The sequence below is a fragment of the Chanodichthys erythropterus genome, chromosome 20 (assembly GCF_024489055.1).
Source record: "Chanodichthys erythropterus isolate Z2021 chromosome 20, ASM2448905v1, whole genome shotgun sequence".
Taxonomy (NCBI): Eukaryota; Metazoa; Chordata; class Actinopteri; order Cypriniformes; family Xenocyprididae; genus Chanodichthys; species Chanodichthys erythropterus.
The window spans coordinates 23,366,546-23,389,075 of NC_090240.1; the positions used below are offsets into that span (position 1 = coordinate 23,366,546).

At 37.8% G+C, this 22,530-nt stretch overlaps 1 protein-coding gene across 9 annotated transcripts in view; it reads right to left on the minus strand.

The window, feature by feature from the left end:
- Positions 1–22,514, minus strand: part of wnk3 (WNK lysine deficient protein kinase 3) — a 61,039-nt gene extending 38,525 nt beyond the window's left edge. For 8 of the 9 annotated variants that reach the window (XM_067372110.1, XM_067372107.1, XM_067372109.1 and 5 more), the window contains exons 1-2: positions 21,187–22,514; positions 3,423–4,491 (exon numbers count right to left, since the gene is read on the minus strand). In XM_067372110.1, coding sequence (XP_067228211.1) covers positions 3,423–4,121 — 699 coding nt within the window. In that variant the 5' untranslated portion in view covers positions 4,122–4,491; positions 21,187–22,514. Of the gene's footprint in view, positions 1–3,422; positions 4,492–9,158; positions 9,272–21,186 lie in introns of all 9 variants that reach the window. The other variant, XM_067372101.1, reaches the window with a different exon arrangement.
- Positions 22,515–22,530: the final 16 nt, after the last annotated feature.

Genomic DNA, 22,530 nt, shown 5'->3' on the forward strand with positions numbered 1-22,530 from the left:
CGATCATCAGCATTGCCGGTGTACTGATGGCATTAGAAAAACTAGCAGCACGCAGCTAAGTTACTGCCAGAAGAATCATCGGACTGATATCATTTTATATGTAATGTTATTTTATTTATTTTTGCAATATATAACTACCCATTATTGTCTACAGCATAATGCTATCGAATATTGCACTCAAACATGGAGGATATTTGTTTACAATAAGCAAACCAGTTATTTTTGAATAATCGTCTATGGGCTCAACATATTCCTTTATTTAAAACAACTTCCAATCGCCGACTAGTAAAGTCATCGCGTCACTGCAGCAGACGTTAGAAGCGCACCTCCGAAATGAGCGGAAGTCACCATGCGAACAGGCGAATCACTGCAGCTCACCGGCGCCATCTTGTGCACCTGGTCCATTACTCACCCTCATGGCGTTCCAAACTTGTAAGACCTTCGTTCATCTTTGGAAAACAAATTAAGATATTTTTTATGAAATCCATGAACTTTCTCTCCTCCAATAGACTGCAAAGTTATTACTTTCAAGGCCTAGAAAGGTAGTAAAGACATTGTTAAAATAGTCCATGTGACTACAGTGGTTCAACCTTAATGTAATAAAGCGATGAGAATACTTTTTGTGCGCAAAAAAAACAAACAAAAATAATGACTTTAACAATTAAGTGAATAACAATTTCTTCTCTTCCCTGTAAGTCTCCTACGTTGTTCACATAGCTCAGTGCTTCCAGGTTCTACATCAGAACGCCGACTATGTATTAGTCGACACAGTTCACGCGAGCATCACGACGTATGCGAGTGATGCTGACGCTGAGTCGGCCAATAATGAGTTGCCATTCTGACGTAGAACCTGGAAGCAATGAACTACATGAACAGAGTAGGAGACCGAGATGGAAGAGAAGAAACTACTGAATAAAGTCATAATTTTTGTTAATTTTTTGTGTGCAAAAAACATTCTTGTCGCTTCATAACATTAAGGTTGAACCACTGTAGTCACATGGACTATTTTAACAATGACTTTACTACCTTTCTGGGCTTTGAAAGTGGTAATAACGTTGCAGTCTATTGGAGGCCAGAAAGTTCTCGGATTTCATCAAAAATATCTTAATTTGTGTTCCGAAGATGAACGAAGGTCTTACGGTTTTGGAACGACATGAGGGTAAGAAATTAATGACATCATTTTTATTTTTGGGTGAACTAACCTTTTATCAGACCACATTGTCTCATTCTGTGTTCTTCACTGTTCCTTGTCCAAGCTTTTCGGGAAACGCCAATAACCACATTGTGTCAAACAGTTCACATCAGGAATCTACCTAAGAGATGGATAGTTTAGTTCTGTATCACATTACTCTCCAAGCAGCAACATGGACTGCTGGGGTCACGGAGGCTTGAGAATGCCTCCTGAACCCTGGAATCATCTGCTCAATCTCAGTCAACAGATTACACCACAATCCATACCACAATGACTAAAAAAATGACCAAAATAATATTACAATCACTGTATCTGTGCACATGCCACATTCTTTTATGCTTATGTCATGTCAAGTACCAGGCTGACGTAAGCATAAAGAGGGAGGTAGAGGAAGGATGGACTGTTCATAAATAATGAGTTGAGTTTATTTGCGCATGCTGTCCGCATTATTTTAACACTAATTCAGATAAGTAAACACATGCTGATATCGCAAACTAAAATGGTGCAACTGTTTAGTGAATTGGCCCTTTAGTGTGTGTGGGATTAGCTCCAAGCCAAACACATGACTCCCAACCTTTCAACACAAAGCAACCAAACAAACCACACATGATAAAGAGAGAACTGAGAACAAATATCAGATTGCTCATTCAGTCCCTGCTTTGCCATTTTTCATTGTTCCTCCTTTACTCTGTCAGAGTATTCCACCACGGTACCCTTTGCTTGTTTTTCTGATGTTTGTTTAGAACTGAGTGTTTTTAAAACTAACAGCTTACAGCAACCACTTTATCTTTTTAACATTTTTCTACCATTTAAAAAAAAAATCAACAGGTGAATTAAAGCTAAATGACCCTTATTATCCCACTGTTTGTACACATTAGTCGAATCATAAAAGTACATCAGAGAGTTGTTATTCTCCGTTTTTGTTTTGCTACTGGCAACAAATTGCATTTCTGAAGAACTTCAGAATGAAAAATCTCATTAATAGTATTGGAATTAATTAATATTTTTCATATTTTTCCGTAATTTTACATACGTTTTAAATATATATTTATATTCACAGTAAATTAAATATTCATGATGTTAAATCACATTTTTTTTTATTCTATTGACATCCCTAGTTTTAAACAGTAATAAAAGACAAATCTGTGGTTTATAAAAGTTTTCACATCAAACATTAATAGTGGGATGAAAGAAAATATATTTGAAAGCCCATAAAAGAATGAATAATGATAAATTCAAGACTAAAATGTCATGAAAATATGTAGAAAAGTCCGAGAGAAGTTGAGGATGAATATTAATTCATTGCCTTTGTCCACTGACAAATCTGAATAAGGTCCCTTGATTGGACCCATGATTTACATGCCACTTTAACCTTTTAATCAATAATGTGATTCACTAAGCTTCTTATATAGCTGGTATTAACCTCCTCAAATGAAACTTATTGGCTAATTATTGTACTGACAACAGAGTGGCAGTTTAGTGCTGAAATGCAACAGGCTCTCCTCTCAGCTGGCTGTTTTGCATGCGCTGAAAGACTTCATTTCATGAGAGGATTATAAAGGACACGTGACATGAAAATATTTCTAATGGCATGCTGGCCAAGCTACTGTATGTTAAACAGTCTGTTGTGATAAGCAATCAATGCGTTCCGCAGCCGGCATGCCCCTATGTTGACAACGCCTTCATGAAACAGTTGGGTCCCTGTCGCAAAACCAATTATTCAATGACGACTTTTCCTGGAAAATACAATATGTAGTGGGCAACAATAGGTTCAGCATCATGGCAAAGTCAAAAAGATTCCACTTCACAACAAGAGAGCCTCGTTGTTTGTCCAGTTCATTGCGCCGTGAGTAGGCTTGACCCTTCTCTCCCACGGATAGTCTCTGTGTAATCTATAAAGCTATTGAGCTCTGACTTTGAAACTCTTTTTTTCTACTGTTCTCACTGCACTCAACTGTAACAGCCTGAAGAGAAACACAAGAGGCTAAGATTTCACCAACAAGCTCGGAAAACTCCTGAGTAACAGCATCCTAATTCAAACCAGCAGGGCTAAAGCACTTAGACTGAAAAACATGATACAACTCAAATTCCTGTCCAAGAAAAGCCACCAATACTAATCGCTGTTATCAGTCCACCATATAGCAATGAAATGTCAAAACCTTTGCTACTAAAGTGCATTAGTTGTATTAATACGATAACCGTAACTCATTTGTGGGTAAACAAGACTCACCTGCAGTTCACACCAGGCAACTTCCACCCAGGTTTCCGTGTCCAAGCCTTTGTAAACAGTTTTGAACGCTCCCCTGCCAAGCTCGATGTCAAATTTTAGAAAGCGGCCACCGGGCGAAGTGGCGACAGCCTTCATCTCAGCCTCTTCTTCTTGTTCTCTATCTCTTTCCTTCCCCTTTAGAGTGGGCGCCGAAAGGCCGGTCTTATCAGGATCCTGTGTGCCTTGAGTGCCATCCTCACCCAAGGCAGCCGAGGCACTGGCGGGTAACTGCTGGGCTCCGCTGGTGAAAACAGAGTCAGAGGCACAAAACTCGAGGTGAGGGGCGCTGTGAGGGGCGTCGTGGGTTTCCTCCACCTCGTCGTCCTCTTCGCATATCTCCACGCTCTTTCGGAAAAAACGCTTGTTCTCCCGTTTCCTACACGGTTCTTGTGCTGCTGGGGAGGAGGGCATGAAGAAGGTCAGAGGTCTGACCGGTTCATCCATTTCTTTACTGTCCGCCACTCCGCCGCCTCCTCCTCCTGCGCTCCACGCTCTCTTTTCCTGTGTCTGGGAGGAGGGGAAGTCAGACGGCGCGCTGTGCATCCTCTCTCTCTCACGGGCAGCCCTGTTCCCCTGGTCATTCTCCTCCTCCCTCTCTCCATCAGGTTTCTCTCCAGAGGACTCCTCCGTGGCAGTGGGCTCTCCTGGGTCCGTCGCCATGGCGAATGACCTTTCCCACTCCTCCTCCGCCGCCGCCCCCTCCTGCACTCTGGCTCTCTGTCAGTCCCCGTCTCTCTCACTCAGTGGTCACCCTCTCACCCTCTTATGAAGTTCCTCAGCCGTCCTTCCAGTGTTGCCAGCTGTCACCGACAAGAATTACTCTCTCCTTTCTGCAGCTCTTATCTTCCACGTTCCCTTGAGTTCACAGGAGTATCAGAGGGTGCTTGTTTTTTTTTTAGTATATCCGTGCAAGTTAATTCAGTTTTTGCTGTGTACTTTCCTTATCTCCATTTCCTACATAAGAGTTTCTTATGGCTGGCTCAGAGATGACTGATTCACAGGAGAGTGAGGGGGGGTTTTCAGGTGTATCCTATAGAAGAAAAACACAGGGAATCATTATTGAGTATTTGGCTCAAGTATGAGCATTTAACAACCATCACACAATGTCACAGAAAGGGACACATTTTTCATTATATCATACACTACAGATTTTTTTATTCAATGTTTTTGAAAAATCTCTATATTTGATAATATTTCACAATATTGCTGAATTTATAACAATTTAAAATAACTGTTTTCTGTTAAACATTTTAAAATGGCACAGCTGAATTTTCAGCAGCCATTACTCTAGTCTTCAATGTCACATGATCCCTCAGAAATAATTCTAATATGTGGATTTGGTGCTCAAGAAACTTTTCAGCTTACATTTCATTTCAGAAACATTGAGCTTAAAAAAACAGCATTCAATTGAAATAGAAATCTTCTGTAACACTATAAGTCCCTGTTACCACCTTGTATTAATGAGGTGCGTTGGGGGCGTATTATTGTATTGGTTTCCACCCAGTATTTTAAATCTGTCTCTTTTGTTCACTTTCAACCAATTCTGTATTTATTTCTGTGAGGGAAGGGTCTATTTTTTCAGATCTTTCGATCTAATGGACAAAATTAACTTGCGCAATTTACATATGAATGCGCACAGAGATGACTGAAAAACATACGGAGAGCATCAGCTTTCGTTTCTGCTCTGACAGCGGCAAGAATGGTGAACGCAGCGTGTTAGAAATCTGGAAAGGTGAGAGAACATTGTGCTTGGTATGTTTTTCACCCTCATACCAAACTTAGGTCTTCAGCTGATAAAACTTATCATTTACTGTTTAAGCGGCTAGCACACTTCCCATAATGTTTATGCATTAGGTCAGTAGGTGGAGAGTAGGCGGTCTTTATAGTGACTGTTCGAACACATTCAACCACACAAGCGTTTCCACTAGGGCTGGGCGATATATCGAATGCTTTTGTCACGCGCATTTCGTCAGTAAAGCCGGTTCCCTGATTGCCGCTAAATCGCCATCACCTGCTTTCAAATGGAGCGCCATTTAATAGAGCCGTAGTTCACTGACAAGCCACACAATATCACATTCAATATCAAAACGATTCATATCGATATTGAACGTGATATTGCGTGGCTTGTCAGTGAACTACGGCTCTGTCTGTTAAATGGCGCTCCATTTGAAAGCAGGTGATGGCGATTTAGCGGTAATCAGGGAACCAGCTTTACTGACGAAATGCGCGTGACAAAAGCATTCGATATATCGCCCAGCCCTAGTTTCCACTACAAAAGCAATCCGGTCGAAAGTGTTTTCATCTACCTGGAAGTGGTCAAAAGTGGACAAGCTCAAAACGTTTTAGACTCTGTTTAGACCTGTATTTAGCATCCTCCACTTCTGATCCGATCGACCAAAACGCATCTTAATACCAGGTGTAAACAGGGCCTAAATGCCTTTACTGTCACTTTTGATCAATTTTAAGCATCCTTGATGAATGAAAGTATTAATTTAAAACATAAAAAAAATCTTACTGCCCTCAAACATTTAGACAGTACTATAATATTTATTTTATATTGTATTTTCAATATGAAGGATGTTTTTAAAATCATTTCTTAAGCAAAGTTCTTTCATTAACAACCTTGATTAAAAAACTGGTGGAAATGTTCAATTTAACAAGCTTATTACTTCTTAAAATTATACATAAACTTACTAAAGCATTAAATAAAAATAAAAATATCTATATACTTCACTGTAAAAAATGACCGTGATTTTAACAGTAAAAGACTGTAAAAATGCTACGGTGAAAAACTGTCAATTGGTTTACAGAAAGTTTCCGTACTATATACGGTGAATAGACTGTAATAGATCTAACAGTACATTTAATGTAATTTTACGGTAAAATACCGTTACATTCAGAGTTTTTGGAAGTGAAAAATAATAATTCATTGTAAAATTTACAGTGAAAAAACGTAAATTGACATTCCCACAATTCTCTGCGTGACACTTCAAATTTGATACATTTTCGTTGAAATGTTTTTCTCATTTTTTTTTTCTAATCAGTTTTGTACATTAGGGTTTTATGTTACATCTAATGTTGTTAAATTAATGTTTATTGCATTTTTAAAATTTCATGCATGTTACCATGATGGTGTTTAGTGTGTGTGTGTGTGAATGACATTGTGTGCACCTTCTATATGTTAGTGTTGTCCTTCTCAGCTTGTGGAAAAGCTGCTTGTGATGAACTATGATTCATCATGTGACTCTTATCACCACTGTGTTTGGCTGTTTTGACTGTCAGTGTATTATAAAAAGCTACAAAACAGATATTAGTACTACATTAGGTTGGTAAATTAACATTATATCAGTTAATGAAATACGTTATTTTACCGTAAATTTAACAGATTTATTTTTTACGTTGCTACTGTATTTTTTACGGTAAAGCTCTGGCAACCACAGCTGCCTTTTTTTACCGTAAATTTTACTGGGATTTTTTTTACAGTGTTGGTACAATTAAGAACCAGGGACAGACATCGTTACAAGAGGGTAGGACTAGCAGTTTACAGTATGTAACACTGGGCCTGCATTTCACAGCAACTCCTGTGGCTGTTATGCCTGTTTGTTCAAAAACTGTCCCTAAAAACTATTCAAATGCCAAGGGCACTTAGAACAACTTGTGTGAATGAATAAATCCATTAAAGTGATTAGTAGTCCATCTATATTCTAAACAAGAGCCCTCAAACAACAAGAAAAGTAAATGACTAATCCAGTAATTAATTAAGCTGTCCAGAAGCATGACGGGAACCTAGTGCATAACAAATCTAAAAAGTGTCAATAAATATTAGCCATTAGAAAAACCTAAAGGAACACAGAGGATTGTGATGGATTAATAATGAATGATGGCATAAAGGACCTTTACGGTTAAATAATTCAGAGGCAGAGCAGATACAGAATGAACATGAGTGACCATCACAGATCATCGCTAAGGGACCATATGAAGTAAAACCATATTAATTGTTGTCAGCAGTATTGCCCCACATGGGGAGCATTACAGCTTCTCATGTTTGCAGTGAGTGGATTTTAATTGTTCCTCTAGTAGTGTTCTCCATGTAGGCCTACATTCAGATACTGCAACACCTGACATGTCCTCTCACAAGATTCAATGCTCCCTTAGACCCATAAAACCTACTTCTGCCTCCTATCACAAACTCAATCTCCATATTTTTCTCTCTGGTGACATCATTATCTTCAGCTCTCCTCTTGTCATGCACATCCATCAGGTTACCTTGCTACAAACAACATGCTAATAATAACAACATGACTGATTCAGAGGTGGAAAAAGATGCACCTCACTTTCTCTCAGGAAATAAAACTGGGAAAACAAAGGTTAACTATTTATTCCAGTTGTTATGGAAATAAAGGTGAAATGGCAGGAAATGTCTGTTGTGCTTTAAGCATGTGAGAGCAAATTACACAATGTTGAACAAAACTACGCCTGCATGCAAAAGCTTAGGCAGCTGAAGGTACCTCACAAAACTGATTTCAGACAGACTTCTGAGGCAGCATAGCAGTTTAATAACAAGGAGAGCTTTGGTGATAAAGTGAATATTTAAATTTCCGCAATACTAATTTCTTGCAAGAAATGCCATCAAAAGTGGAAGAAGTTGTCCAAAAACATACTTTTACACACAAACTGACCACCACTTTCAGACACCATGATTATTTTTTAGTTTAAGTCTCACAGAATGTTCAAGGCAGCAAAGATAGAAACAAAAATAAAAAAGAAAAATTGAAAAAGAGATCTCAGGAGACAGGAAGTGGCACAATCATTATATTCGGAAGTGTCTTGTTGCCTTCCTACCTCCATATGCTTTCTGCCTGCAGATGCAGCATTTGTTAGCTTTCAGACACAGCCAGCAACAGGCCTTTAAATTAGTTTAATTCTGCTTTTGGAAGAAACATCACTAAAAGTTCTCTTTACATTTTGTTTCCATACTAATAGATTTCCTTAGGAAAATACCTTGAAATGCAGGTTTAGCTGGCAACTCTGGTTTATCTAAAAACCATCGGCAGGTAAGTTAAAAGTAAAATGCAAATTGAAAGAATAGGCTCTGTCTGTCCCTCTCCCACACACACACACACAAATGTAAACTTAAAAATACAAAGGGATAGTACATGAGGTGTAAGCAAGCAGGTAGTTCACATTAGACTATTTGTACTAGTTGACAGCAGCAACTCAAACTTCCCTGCATTCTTACAATGATCATAACATGACGGGAAATAACTGAAAAGGCTTTCAGATCTTATTTTTTATGTGTGATTCATTTGACTAACAAAAAGAGGGAGTTGCAACAGTCTCGAATTGCATCGCAAAAAAAAAATATATATTATATATATATATATTATATATATATATATATATATATATATATATATATATATATATATATATATATATATATATATATATATATATATATATATATATATATATATATATATATATATATATATATATATATATATATACACTATAACTGACTTTTGGGATAGAAAAGGTCACGAATCAACATCAACAACCCATGAAAGGAGGAAGTACAGCTTTAAACAAGCTTATTTGCCTTTGTCCTTAGGGCAAGGAGTTAACGTGAAAACTACATACCGGACAGAGTGATTACAGAGAGCGTCACAAACGTATATCAAACACATCACTCACACTCACTCCCTTCCTCATTTCTGACACACAGAATTCAGATCATGTCAAGATCAGATATTCCTTCACTGCATCTATGGCTGTATTCCCACAGCAGAACAATATGGTTGTCAGTCCTGTTTAAGAGAGTTAAATACAGTTGTGTTAAGTACATTGTCACAATTTATTATGAGGTTTGACTATAAAATTGTACTGTACACACAACAGCGGACAGTAGCAGATTTAATAATGATGACCAATATGAAAAGTGAATTAACAACATTATTTCAAAAGAAAAAAAAGGGACCAACAGAGCGGAAATGCACCAAAAGATTGGTTACTGAAAATTTGGAACAAAGATGCAAATACTGGCAAGGATTCTCAAGCATTTCTTAGAGTAAAATGTTAATATATGTAAAACAAAAGTCAGTTTTTATATGTATGGAGGTGTTTTAAAAATACTATATCTAATATTTTAAAAGTTGAGCATAGATGTTAGTAGTAACACCACTTGAAGAACAATACTTTTTTTGAAAGATGTCTCATACTCTAATTTGAAAAATATAGATTTACATTTAAAAGTTATTTTAAATTACAATAACTGTATTTTATATACATTTTTTTGTTTATTCCTGTCATGGTAAAGCAGAATATTCTGCAGCCATTAGTGTCACATGATCTTTCAAAAATCATTCAGGGACCACATCCACCACAGGAACTTTCCCCACGAATAGGGACTTTGGGGTGGTACTCTGTGTTTCAACCGCAGGAACCAGGGTCTAAATGTAGTTCTGGGTAAACATTTTCCCCTCAGAACGTCCCTGCTTGCGAAGTAGAACTTTTTCAAAGTTCAGGAACTTTCGGGGGTGGGACAGGGGTGCTGAACATGCTGATTGGTTGTCATTTGTCTAATCTTCACGGTACTTTAGACCAGGATGGAAATGCTGACAGCAACAGGTGTGGGGGGAAAAAAAGTTCCTGGGACAAATTGTTCTGGCTAATTTCGGTGGAAATATGGTTTAATATGCTGATTTGCTGCTCAAGAAACATTATCATCAATGCTGAAAACAGTCGTGTTTCTTAATATTTTTGTGGAAACAAGGATGTGTTTAGTCAGGATTCTTTGATGAATAGAAAGTTCAAAAGAACAGAATTTATTTGAAATGGAAATCTTTTGTAACATTAAAATGTCTTAACTGTCACTTTTAAACAATTTAATGTATACTTGCTAAATAAAAGTAATAAAAATAAAAAAAAATCTTACTGATCCCAAACTTTTGAATGGTAGTGCGTAATCACTCTTTTTTTTTTTTTAGTTTTCGGTGTCCAGTGTGTCTAGAATTTCAGTGCATCATTAGTTATAAATAAAATGCATACTCCATAACAATGGAAACATTTTAAAGGTGCAGTAAACGATTTCTGAGAATCATTGTTGAACACTGTTGATATATGAAATCAACCCAAACAAACACACCCCTCCCTTCATTAATCCGCCCCTAAAATGCAAGAACATGCAATGCAAGAGTGGATGTGTCTTTATCATAGCAGAAGCAAAATAAAGCAAAGATAATGAACGAAGATTAAGGAAGTACAAAAATTAACATGCAGTACAAGATTATATACAAGAAAGAGTTTGTAGTTAGTCGCCAGCAGCACACACTCAAAACCAATGTTATTCGCGTATGGAGCAGAAACAACACAACCTCGCCGGCCATTTTCAGGCCATCTCATTTAGGTCTCACCAGCACTGGAAAGCTCCCAAACCTCTTGCCTGATCATAACCCTTCTTTTTCCTGTGATATTCCTCTGACCTTTTCTTTTTTGTAATGTCTCTCAGCCATCTCTCTTTTAACATTCTTTCTTCAAATTTCCCTCTTGCTCACTCTCTCCTCCCCTACCATGAGTGTATGTACGCCCCCTACTGCTGATTGGCTACAAGTTGTGTGTTGTGGTGCTCAGTCCATTTTTCACAAAAAAATTGTAAAAATTGCTTACTGCACCTTTAAAGGTGATGATGTTCAATGTTGCTTGGCACTTTCCCATTGAGAATGAGCAACAACTTTGGATACTTTAGATCAGTCGTGGGCAATTTTCTGATATCCTCCAATCAAAATGCTAGCAGCTAATCACGTGACTGGCTTGGAGATTTCAGAAAAAATTCAAAATGATCATTTAATGCTTTAAATACCAACATGTGTCCAATTTAATGTGTGCAGGCTGTAATCTAGCCATCGAATGTTTTCAGTTAAATACTAAAAAGATGCATTCTGTTTAATGTCTGTATTGGCGTAGGCTGTAGGGCATATAGCACGTGAAAGTAGCTTTTGACACAATCAACTCTGGTTCAAATCCGCCTTTTGCCAAACTCTCTCTTCTCCCTTTTCCTATCGCAAATCAGATCAGAAAGGCATTTATATTTAATAAAAGCGAAGAAGATATTTGAAAAGTTGAAATAAAGTGGCTAACAAGTTTTTATAATAAAGTATTAAAGGGATAGTTCACCCAAAAATGAAAATTTGATGTTTATCTGCTTACCCCCAGCGCATCCAAGATGTAGGTGACTTTTTTTCTTCAGTAGAACACAAATGATGATTTTTAACTGCAACCTCTGCGTCTGTCAGTCAAATAATAGGGGTGAATGGGAACTTCTACTATAAGAGTAAATAAAACTTGCTTAGACAAATCCAAATTAAATCCTGCGGCTCGTGACGACAGATTGATGTCCTAAGACACGAAACGATCGGTTTGTGGGAGAAACCGAACAGTATTTATATAATTTTTTACCTCTAATACAACACTATGTCCAACTGTGTTCAGCATTCGCTTAGTGTGGTCTGATCGCGCTCTGACAGCGGCAGTGATGTCTTGCTCTCATTGAAGTATATGCGCGAGACATCACTGCCGTTGTCAGAGCGCGATTTGGGAACTTCTATTTACTCTTAAGGCCGGAACACACCAAGCCGACGGTCGGCCGTCGGGCAGTTTTTCTTCGTCGGCCGACTAAGTTTCCTCGGTGTGTTCTGCACCGTCGGCTGAAGTTGGTCCTCGTCGGCTTTGTTTCGGCCGATTCGAAATGTTGAATCGGCGTTGGACCTCGTCGGGCCGTCGGGCCGTCCACAAACTTGATGCGCACCATCGGCAAAACTCTGGAAAAGTTGGCATCACAGGAAAACACCAATGATGCCATCTCAGCTTACTGCAAAAATCTTGAACACAGAATGCGGAATTTGCCACCACATCTACTGCCACATTTCCAGCATGAGGTTGATAATTGCATTTTCAAATATTCAGTGGGCCACAACCATGCACTGGATGCATCTTCCAATCAGTATACACACTTGTAATTTTTTATGTAGCAAAATTGTAAACAGATATTGTAGCATTTAGTAAATATGTCACGCTTAGTTGTACGTTATATTAGAGTACTTATGCAAAGTTTATATTTCTGTACATTTTATTTATTTTAAATACCAACTGTTGATATTTTTCTGTAAATTACCTTAATGCTATTTTTGCACATTTGAAAATAAAACACTGACTTTGTGTAAAAGGTACTTCACTGTTCTTTATGTAAAAAAAAATCACAAAACACAATGATGTAAAAATATAAACTTTATTTTGCAAATTCACACCATTGTTATAAAACATAAACCAAGGTCAAGGGGGGAAAGAAACAAGTTTGCTACATGCTTATATTTTGCCCCACTGAAAGGGCACTGCACCGGTGTCCGAATTAAAGTACTGGCACAGTTTATCCCTGAGCTGTTTGGCGTGTGTTGTACTGTTGGTTGTGCGTGGCAGAGAGGCCTGCTGTAGGCCAGGGTCTTCTCTCCATCTTCCAGGGACAGTGTCATGATCTTGTTCTTCCTGGTCGATTCCTGCCATGTACACTTCACAGCACTCTTTGCGCAGAAAGTTGTGCAGAGCACAGCAAGACAAAACAATGTCCTCCACTTTGGCAGTGCTTTGAATATTAATGGTGGTTAGTAGGACGCGAAAACGATTTGCCAGGATGCCAAATGCATTTTCAACCACCCTTCGAGCTCGCGAAAGTCTGTAATTGAATATGCGTTGCTCTACAGACAGCTTGCGGTTCGGGTATGGCTTCATGAGGTATTCCTTTAAGGGGAATGCCTCATCAGCCACAATGCAGTAAGGGGCCAGCTGGTCTGATTCAGGAAGTGGTGCAGGTGCAGGAATGTTGGATGTTCTTTTCTCCAAGGCATCCTGCAATGAGCATCCCCCAAACACTCCACCATCTGAAATGCGCCCGTTGCAGCCCACATCAACATACAGAAATCTGTAGTTGCTGTCTACCAGTGCCATAAGCACTATTGAGAATGTATGCTTGTAGTTGAAGAATTTAGATCCAGATCCTGGAGGGGGACGAATGTTAATGTGCTTTCCATCCAGAGCACCCAGGCAATTTGGGAAATGCCACTGATTCTGGAATCCAACGGCTACTTGCTGCCACTCTTCCACTGTGTCTGGGCACTAAAAAACAATATAATTAAAAGAAATTAGTTTAACTCGTCAGACCATTAATAACTCAGTGATTTTGACATTCTTGAATTAACCCTGCAAAGCCCACTTCTGCAGAATTACAACATCACTTTCAAAAATTTAAAAAAAAAATGCCTGCAAATGTTTTTTCTCTCAAGATCACATTTACATAGTTAATGGGTTCTATTGTTCGTCCTCACAATGCTATTGGGTTGAAGAAGTGTTTATAGGTCAGCATTAGGCTCTTTATGTTTTGGATTTTGGGGGGAGATGCCTGTTGCATTGTTCAGGGACAGGTATGAATGGTCTTGAATATGAACCTGTAAGTGCTCTGGGGGGATGAATGTGTTCTTTTAGTATGATAAGTAGAGAGCATAATAGGCCAGCCAGACTGTATTGTTTGAATGTAGTAGTGGAATTTTATTTGCATTGAAATTATAATTTGATGGATAATACTTAGATCTCTGCCCTCGACACATGGTCTACCATCCTGTCTATTCTTTCAGTTTATCTACTACAATATAAGACCCTAAAATTACCCTTATTAAAATGTAAAAAAACTGAAAAATCTTTAATTTCTACATCAGAGGCCTCCTAAAACAATATCTGAGAGATCAAAAAAATTGCTCATTTTTGGGCTAAAACAAAAAACATTAAACAGATACATGTATACCTTTAGGTATTTCTCTTTTAAGACTTGGTAGATTGCTGCACAGGTTTCAGGAACAAATTGCTGAATTGTGGACATTCCCACCCGGAATTGGTAAGAAAGGCTCTTGAAGCTTTCTCCTGCAAAGATTACAAACACATAACTCCACTATTAATTTTCCACACCTTTTACAGAGTCAAATCTAACACTTTTAATGCATTTGTACTACACTACATTAAAGCAAATATTTTTTTATCAGTTATTAAAGACATTGTGCTACAAACAACCATAATAATGTTTTATACATTGTGTCTTTTTAAAGTAGGCTACAACTGGATACAAAATAATAAAATTCTTTTCACTTTTATAATGCTTCATAATACACCAAAATAAACACAACTGAAAAGGTGTTTTAATGAAATGTTCAAACAACGAATAACCTTACCTGTTGCCAAGAACCGTAGTGTAATCATCAGACGTTCCCCCACGGAGATACAATCCCGGTAGTTCGTGTTTGTTCTCTGTATGATTGGACTAATAAGTTCTTTTAACATGTGAAATTGAGTGGGAAAAAGCCGAGCGAAATTTTTAAAACCACAAGTTTCCTGTAACTCGAGCTCTCGACACAGGTTCGGGAAAGCACCTTGGGCCTGTCTCTGGAGTATCCATGGTTTCACCCATTTAGTGCGCTTTCTCCGTATTTTTCTCATCCGCTTCTTCTTTTCCTCTTCCACAAGCAAAAGACCAAGGGCTGACAAAGCCAGTGCCATTTGCAACGTGTCGGACATTTTTGAAATAACACGAATCCGTATGTGATGAGCGAGAACTGGTTTTTCATGCACCTTTGTTTATGTTTTGTATCCCTGTAGCTCTTCCGGTCTCCCTAGCAACGAACCATAGCAACGAACACAAACTACTGCCACCTGCTGGCATGGAAAGGCATTTCATCTCACGCAGGCGCAGAACGGACGTGCTATTTGGCCGTCGGCTGTCGAACGTCGGCTTGGTGTGTCAGGGCAACTTTGGACCCAGACGCTGCCGACGCCAGCCGACGCCAGCCGACCCCGCAGTCTGCTTTCGTCGCCACTAGTTCGTCGCCGTCGGCTTGGTGTGTTCCGGCCTTTATAGTAAAAGTTCCCATTCACCCCTATTATTTGACTGACAGACGGCAGCGGTTGCAGTTATAAAAAAAAAAAAAATCACAATGTGTGTTCTACTGAAGATAAAAAGTCACCTACATCTTGGATGTGCTGGGGGTAAGCAGATAAACATCAAAATTTTCATTTTTGGGTGAACTATCCCTTTAATTGAGTTGGCAATAGATTTGCTCCTCCATGTTTGGTTACTGCCAACTGTCCGTTGCCCTAATTAGTTGCCCTGTGTCTCACCAGGTTGCCAGTTGATGGCAACATTGCCCAGCAACATTGCTCAAAAAGTTGCCCCATGTATTATCACCTTAAGGCTGCACTGATTCTGCACTTAATTTACACAGAACCAAAGCACAACAAGAACCGCTTGTCACCAGGGGTGCAAAGCTGCATATTTGCATATTTTACCGTTTAGTAAACATTAAATGAATGAGATATAATATATATATATATATATATAAATAAACACACACACACACACACACACACACACAACACATTTGGAAGCAGAACCTCCTCAGTGTAGCCTTAACTTGCCTGTGTAATTTAGCATACAGTGCTTTGGGAAAACCTGAATATGACAAGCCCAGTCATCTCTGAGGATGTTTAGTTTGGTATATTAGCTCTGTTATTCTACATTCTCATCTGTCAGTGGAGCATGTGGGACTAATCATGACATACGGCATTCAACCTCACCCAGATGTATCACTAATTTGAATATCCGTGCCTATGATTTAATCCTCTTTGAAATGTGCAAACGCTTTCGCTAGGTGGGTTTAAAAAGTCTGACAGGCTTTTAAAGTGCATCAACTGCAGCTCACATCGGACAGGATATTCGTAAATGTCTCATATCACTTTATCATGCCATACCCGAGCTCTTCTTCAACAACGATACAGCTAATCAGTGCACTGTGTTGTTAAAGCACTCACTCTCTCTCACACACACACACACTCAGTATGTTGCCTGCTCCCACACTGCACTGAAACTCCAAACACAACAGGCGCTACACAAAAATCGAGCGCTCTCTCCCAGTTTTTTCATTGCTCTCTTCACCGGCATACACACATTAATCCCCTGGAACTGAGCAGGCTCTGCTGATTTACTGAGGCAGACAAAGAGGGAGCCAGGGAACGCAGCATGTGTGTATCTGTGTGTGTGTGTTTAGGGAGGGGGCAGACAGAAGAGTTTGGGGGTTGAGCTATGATGAAGCTAGATGAAAAAGTGTGGATAAAATGGAGGAGGGGGGACAGGAAAGGATTGTGGGTAGGAAGAGAGGACATCAAGGCTTTAGACAGCCAGTCGAGGGGGAGACAGATAAAGGGGGAGGGGGGGTTGTGTTGAAATGGGTGGGAAAAATGTGTGTGAATGAGAACAAGGGAGGGAGATAAAGGAGGGGGGAATCGCACACACACACACACACACACACACACACACACACACACACACACACACACAAAAAGAGTTGGGGAGATTTTCCCCGAGATAAAATATGTGCTAGTTTGAGTGTGAATGACAGCAGTTACAATAGACAAAATTCCACCACAACAAAACCAACTGAAGTTTGGGCAAGTGGGAGTGGAAGAGGTGTGGAGCAGAATATGAGTATGATGAAATCACTAAAGCAATAAATAAAATGGAATTGAATAAGTGACAATGTTTCAATAGGTTGTTTGCAATCACGTGGTTCTGGTGACGCGCGAAATACCGGTGGAGGGCAAGCAATGAAAATTAAAATGGAAGAGATAGAGAAAAATAATTTCTGTGCTGGTTTAGAAAGGTATAAACAGAAAATCACAACATATGTTGGACGTGAACCTTATGTTATGAAGAGGAGCAACTTTTCCACTGAATTGAAAGACTTTCGTCCTCACATATAGAGGATGTGAAGCTGCCGTCACGCCGCATTCAGTTATAGTCTGGGTTTGTTTACATCGCACTGCCTTTCTGCTAGTAAAGTTAGAGCAGTATTTTGATTTTCTGTCGCGATTGTGAAAAATGTCGCCATTATAGGTCATTTATGCTGAATCGAGAATTGCAACAGGAGCTCACATCATCGTTCAGGGGAAAACTGGACGGTATAATACAATTGTTGCCTTTTCTACGTGTAAAAACACACTAAGGGAAGCAAATTGAGGAGGTGACGGGAAGACGCTGTATATCAAATCTAATAATGTCAATGATTTAACCCACTCACTATTACTCAATAAATTAATCACATAGCTGAGTGTTTTTGAAAGTTTTGTTTTTGTTGTTGAATCGACTTCTGTCAGCTTGTTAAACATTTATTTATTTGGGCTTTTTCTACCATATGATGGCTGAAGCAGCAGCGCGTGACACTCATGGTAACCAGAACAACACTGTGAACGGAATACTACAAAACTGAAGTGAAAACAAATTATCATTCAGAGCTTCTCTTCCCTGCAAACGATACCACGAAGAATGTGAATATTTAACCACATCAAAAACAAATAAGATAAGCAGGTATCCATATTCATTTCAGTATCCGCAGACGCAAAACGCTATTAAAGGCGACAACTTTTAAAGTTAAAAAACGATTTAAGTTATAAAAAACGGTATAAGTTATGTAAACGATATAAACACCTTCTCGGTTCTCGATTTTATCAATTTGAGCAACCATAAACAAAGCAAAACATACGAATTTTGAGTTTTTGATAGGATTCCTATATATAAAAAAATCACTCCCTGCCCTCCAGACTCATACGCGCTGCTGCTGTGACGTCATGTGCAAACAACCTATTGTAAATAAATTGGGCAAACAAGTAGAGCATTTTTGTTGACAATGCCCAGACATAATCCAACTCTGCTTAAGTTCTTCTGCCTCCTAAAGCAGTGGTTATCAACTAGGGAGCTGGGTCCCACTAGGGGCCTCAGCAAACTTCCAGGGGGCTCAATAAGTCTTAAATATTAACACGGTCTTAATTAAAATACTAAACACACACACACAAATATGTACAACATTAAACTGACATCATATTTAGAGTTTATTACAAAAAAAGTTACCATCATAACGATATCAGCTTAGATAGGAGGGCTTTCTAATATTGCCTCAGGGGATCCTTGGAGTCAAAAATGTTGAAAACCATGTCTTAAAGAGATAGTTAGCCCATAAATCATCTTTACTTTGTTCCAAACCTGTATGCCTTTTTTTCTTCTGTGAAACACAATAAAAAGAACATAATTTGAAAATGTCTTGCTGGTTTTTTGCAAAGAAAGAAAGTCATGCAGGGTTGTAACCACACGAGTTAGCAAATGATCAGAATTTTCAAAAAGTCATTTTAAACTGGACCCTCAGATGTGCTGTCTGTCTTGGATTACTGAGGTATCTACATAATTTACAGCTTAGTTTGCAACCGAGTTAAGTGCCCATTCGTGCTCAGATGAAAAGGACAGTTTGCAGTACAAGAAAAGTCTCGCTATGGTCATATGTTCTTTGTCATTTCATTCTGATTGACACTTAAAGGCAAAAATCATCAAATGTATAATTTGAGATTGTGGATCTGCATTTGCTTCAGGCACTGATGCAAGCAGGCTGGATAATTTGCTGTCACAATTGATTTCTTTTTAACCAGTCACATCAATACTGTTTCCTCAACCACAGTCTATTTGTAGGAAAGAGAGATTATGTTATGACTCACAATGATAATGGCTTTAAATTCAAAATCTTGCTAAACCTGACTTAAAATTTAAAACAAGCTATGACCAAGAGGACCCAGCACAGCATAAAGAAAGTAAATGTTACTAAATAAAATCTGATGCTTGTAATATTTAACGGTGTAGATAACAGCAAAGTGACAGCTGGAGTTGAAGGCATAAAGTTTGTCCCATTAAGTAACACCAAGAACAACACAAAACAAACACTTTTGTCCAATCTAGGTCAAGCATGTGAAAGTGAGTGTCACTATGGTCACAGAAGGTAGGGTACAGAGTGAACCAGAAAAGAGAGACTAGATACCGCCTAATGCTACCTTCTCTTCGCTCAGTTTATTATATAATCCAGGTGAGACCATTTAATTGAAGCTTGCCATGATGTGGATTACAAATAATAAGTGGCTTACTATTGTGCTTTTGAGGTTTATGACTAAAATAAGCTCTCTCTTGTTTTATCCTTTCATACAATATGGGGCAGATTACCAATGAAGTTGAGGGATTTTTAACATCACTTTTACACTAATCACTGCTTTGTCTTCATCAGCATAGATTGCTGCACAAAGCTACATAAGTTAGGGTTGGGTCAGTAAGTTTTTTTTTGTAAAGCAATACATTTAATCAGCAAGGGCACATAAAATTGATCAAAAAGGTACAGTAAAAACATTTATAATGTTACAAAAGATTTCCATTTCAAATAAATGCTGTTCCAGACATCCCACCTCTCTTACCGACCCCAAACTTTTACGGTTACAGTGTACATTACTTTTACACTTAGTTCTATATATAGCAATACAAAGCAATTAAGTGATGCTCATATAATATATTATATATATATATATATATATATATATATATATATATATATATATAAATATATATATATATATATATATATATATATATTATTATTTTTTTTTTTATTTATTTATTTATTTTTGTCTGGATCTATAGGTCACTCAAAAAATAAATTCCTAAACATGTCTAGATGGTGCAACTGTGTGGGGAAAAATCAATTCAAAAATAATAATAAAAATAATATAACATTATTATTTCTTACAACATTAAAGCAGTTATGTTTTAAAATATTACTATTTGAAAAACATCTACTAATCAAACCAAAGTTAGCATGCAGGAACCAACCAACATGCAGGAAGCCATTGTGATGTTATGTGAGAAGAAAACCATAAAACAGTATCTCTTTGATACGAAATGGCTTTGATATGAAAAGGCAGGTCACATGAGGTCAGGTCAAATGTAGTAACACAAGTAAACAAACACACTTGAATTTTCTACATTTTTTTTATGCCACAAAACATTTGTAGAAACTCATATCAACCATTTTCAAAGAACTTAGCACTTATAAGTAGATTTATATTTTTCATAATCTCAGACATACTTATCTGTCATTGTCTCAGAATCTTACTTCTACAACATTAAGCTAATATTTAAAAGAATGATAAGGTAGACAACCAATACACAGGCACCATCTATTAGCCACTACACTGAGCAACAGTGGCCAATGCCTTGAGTTGAAAACACATAGCAACAGAGGACATGGCAGCTATAAAAAAAAAAAAAAAAAAAAAAATACACAAACGTGTGCTATTAGGTTGTATCTAGCAAAATTAACCACCATTAACAGTTAAATTGACAATAAGCATAAGAAAATCTGTTAAGAGCAGGATATGACAATACAGAGAGAGCAAACGCCTGTCTTAGCTGCACATTCAGTATTCATTTAATGTCACTCAGTTAGCAAGTCAAATACGGTTAAAGAAAATAACAGACAATATCAGGAGCAGAAACCTATGCGGAACAAGAAGTGAAAAGCATACCAATAAAAGATGGAAACATCTTTATTTTTATTTTTACCGTTCGGTAATATTGCTCGGCCAATATCTATTTCAGCACCACCGCGTTGTGTTAGCATCTAAGCTATGTTTGCCTGGGATTTCTGTATGTCTGAAAGACACATACATAACCTAAAGGTGCATTTTTATTTTACAATATATATCTGTAAATAGTAGTCCTTTAAATATCAGAAGCTAATTATTATTTAACATAACAGTCAACGGTACTCACCGGTGTGCTGCATCCTCTGTCGTTATTAAAACTGAAGCAGCTCGTCGAAAGGTCTCGCTTTCTCTAATTTATCTGTCAAAGACTCAACAGCTCGTCAGCATCTCGTTGGATATAAGCGTAATTTGTCGTGTAACGTTGCCGGTGTTTACTCCTTTTCTTATACGAGCGTTTGGTTCTCTTGTTTGAGCGGCGTCGTTAAATCCTTCAAATCTTCCTGGACACATCATCTGTTAAAAAACATTGTTGTTCTTTTCCGCGAGATTATTGGCACACCTTTCCGCCGATGAACGTAACATCAACGTATTCACAGGTGTATAGCGTGATACATCTCTTTATTTTACATAATTTACAAAGCAACGTCCGTCGCTGCGACGTTCGTGGTAGTTCAATCGAGCACAATCGTCTCTCCTTTTTTCGGTTAACGACAGAGACGCGCGCGCGCTCGCTCGTACAGCGTGCTCCAACTATGCGCGCCACCGCCTGTCTGACCACGCGTGGTCGCGCATTGTCCCAGTAAGCGTCTCATAAAACAACACGATTTGGGCATTCTGATATAATTAATTTACATTTTTATAGGGTTGTTACTTATTGGAAGAAAGGGCATGTCTGTCTTTACTTTTGTTTTAGCTTTTCTATTAATAGCCCGAATATCACTTGACAATTCATGTGGCCTTGATTATGAAAATACGACAGTTAATATTATATGAGTGATGTATAAATCAAAATATATTATATAACCGAAGCAGTAAAATGTTTTTTTATTTGAGTCTTTATGTTAACTGGAAATACTGTATTATTGACCGAAATATATACATTAATAAATGTTTATTTTTCACCATACAGACTAGTAGCCTATTTAAGGAAGATTTACTAACTACTTTGGTATAGATAGATTAAAAGGTCGGCTACTAGTACTAATCTCAACAAGGCAATGTAGTCTACTAATAAAAGTACTAATATGACTGGAATAGGTACATCTTTGTCTCAAGGGAATTAGTTAATATTACTCTATTGCATAATTCGCAGTTTACTAACAATAACAAGTGAATAAACTATTAGGAAAGTGACTAGTAGCAAAGTAATAATTCTAGTGACTAATTGAATGGATAGGACTACCATAATCTCTGGAACAAGTGCTAGTATCTAACCTAATGCTTCATATGTTTAAAACTTTAAAACAAATACGGTCAACTAAATCATTACTGGATTACTTACTAGTAATTAAAGTACAAAAGTAGGATACTAACAAAAACGTATACTAGTTTCTAAGGAATAAATATTACAATATATTTCAGACTAATTAATAAACGTATAAAAGATTAATTCATTAATTAATAAAAAGAC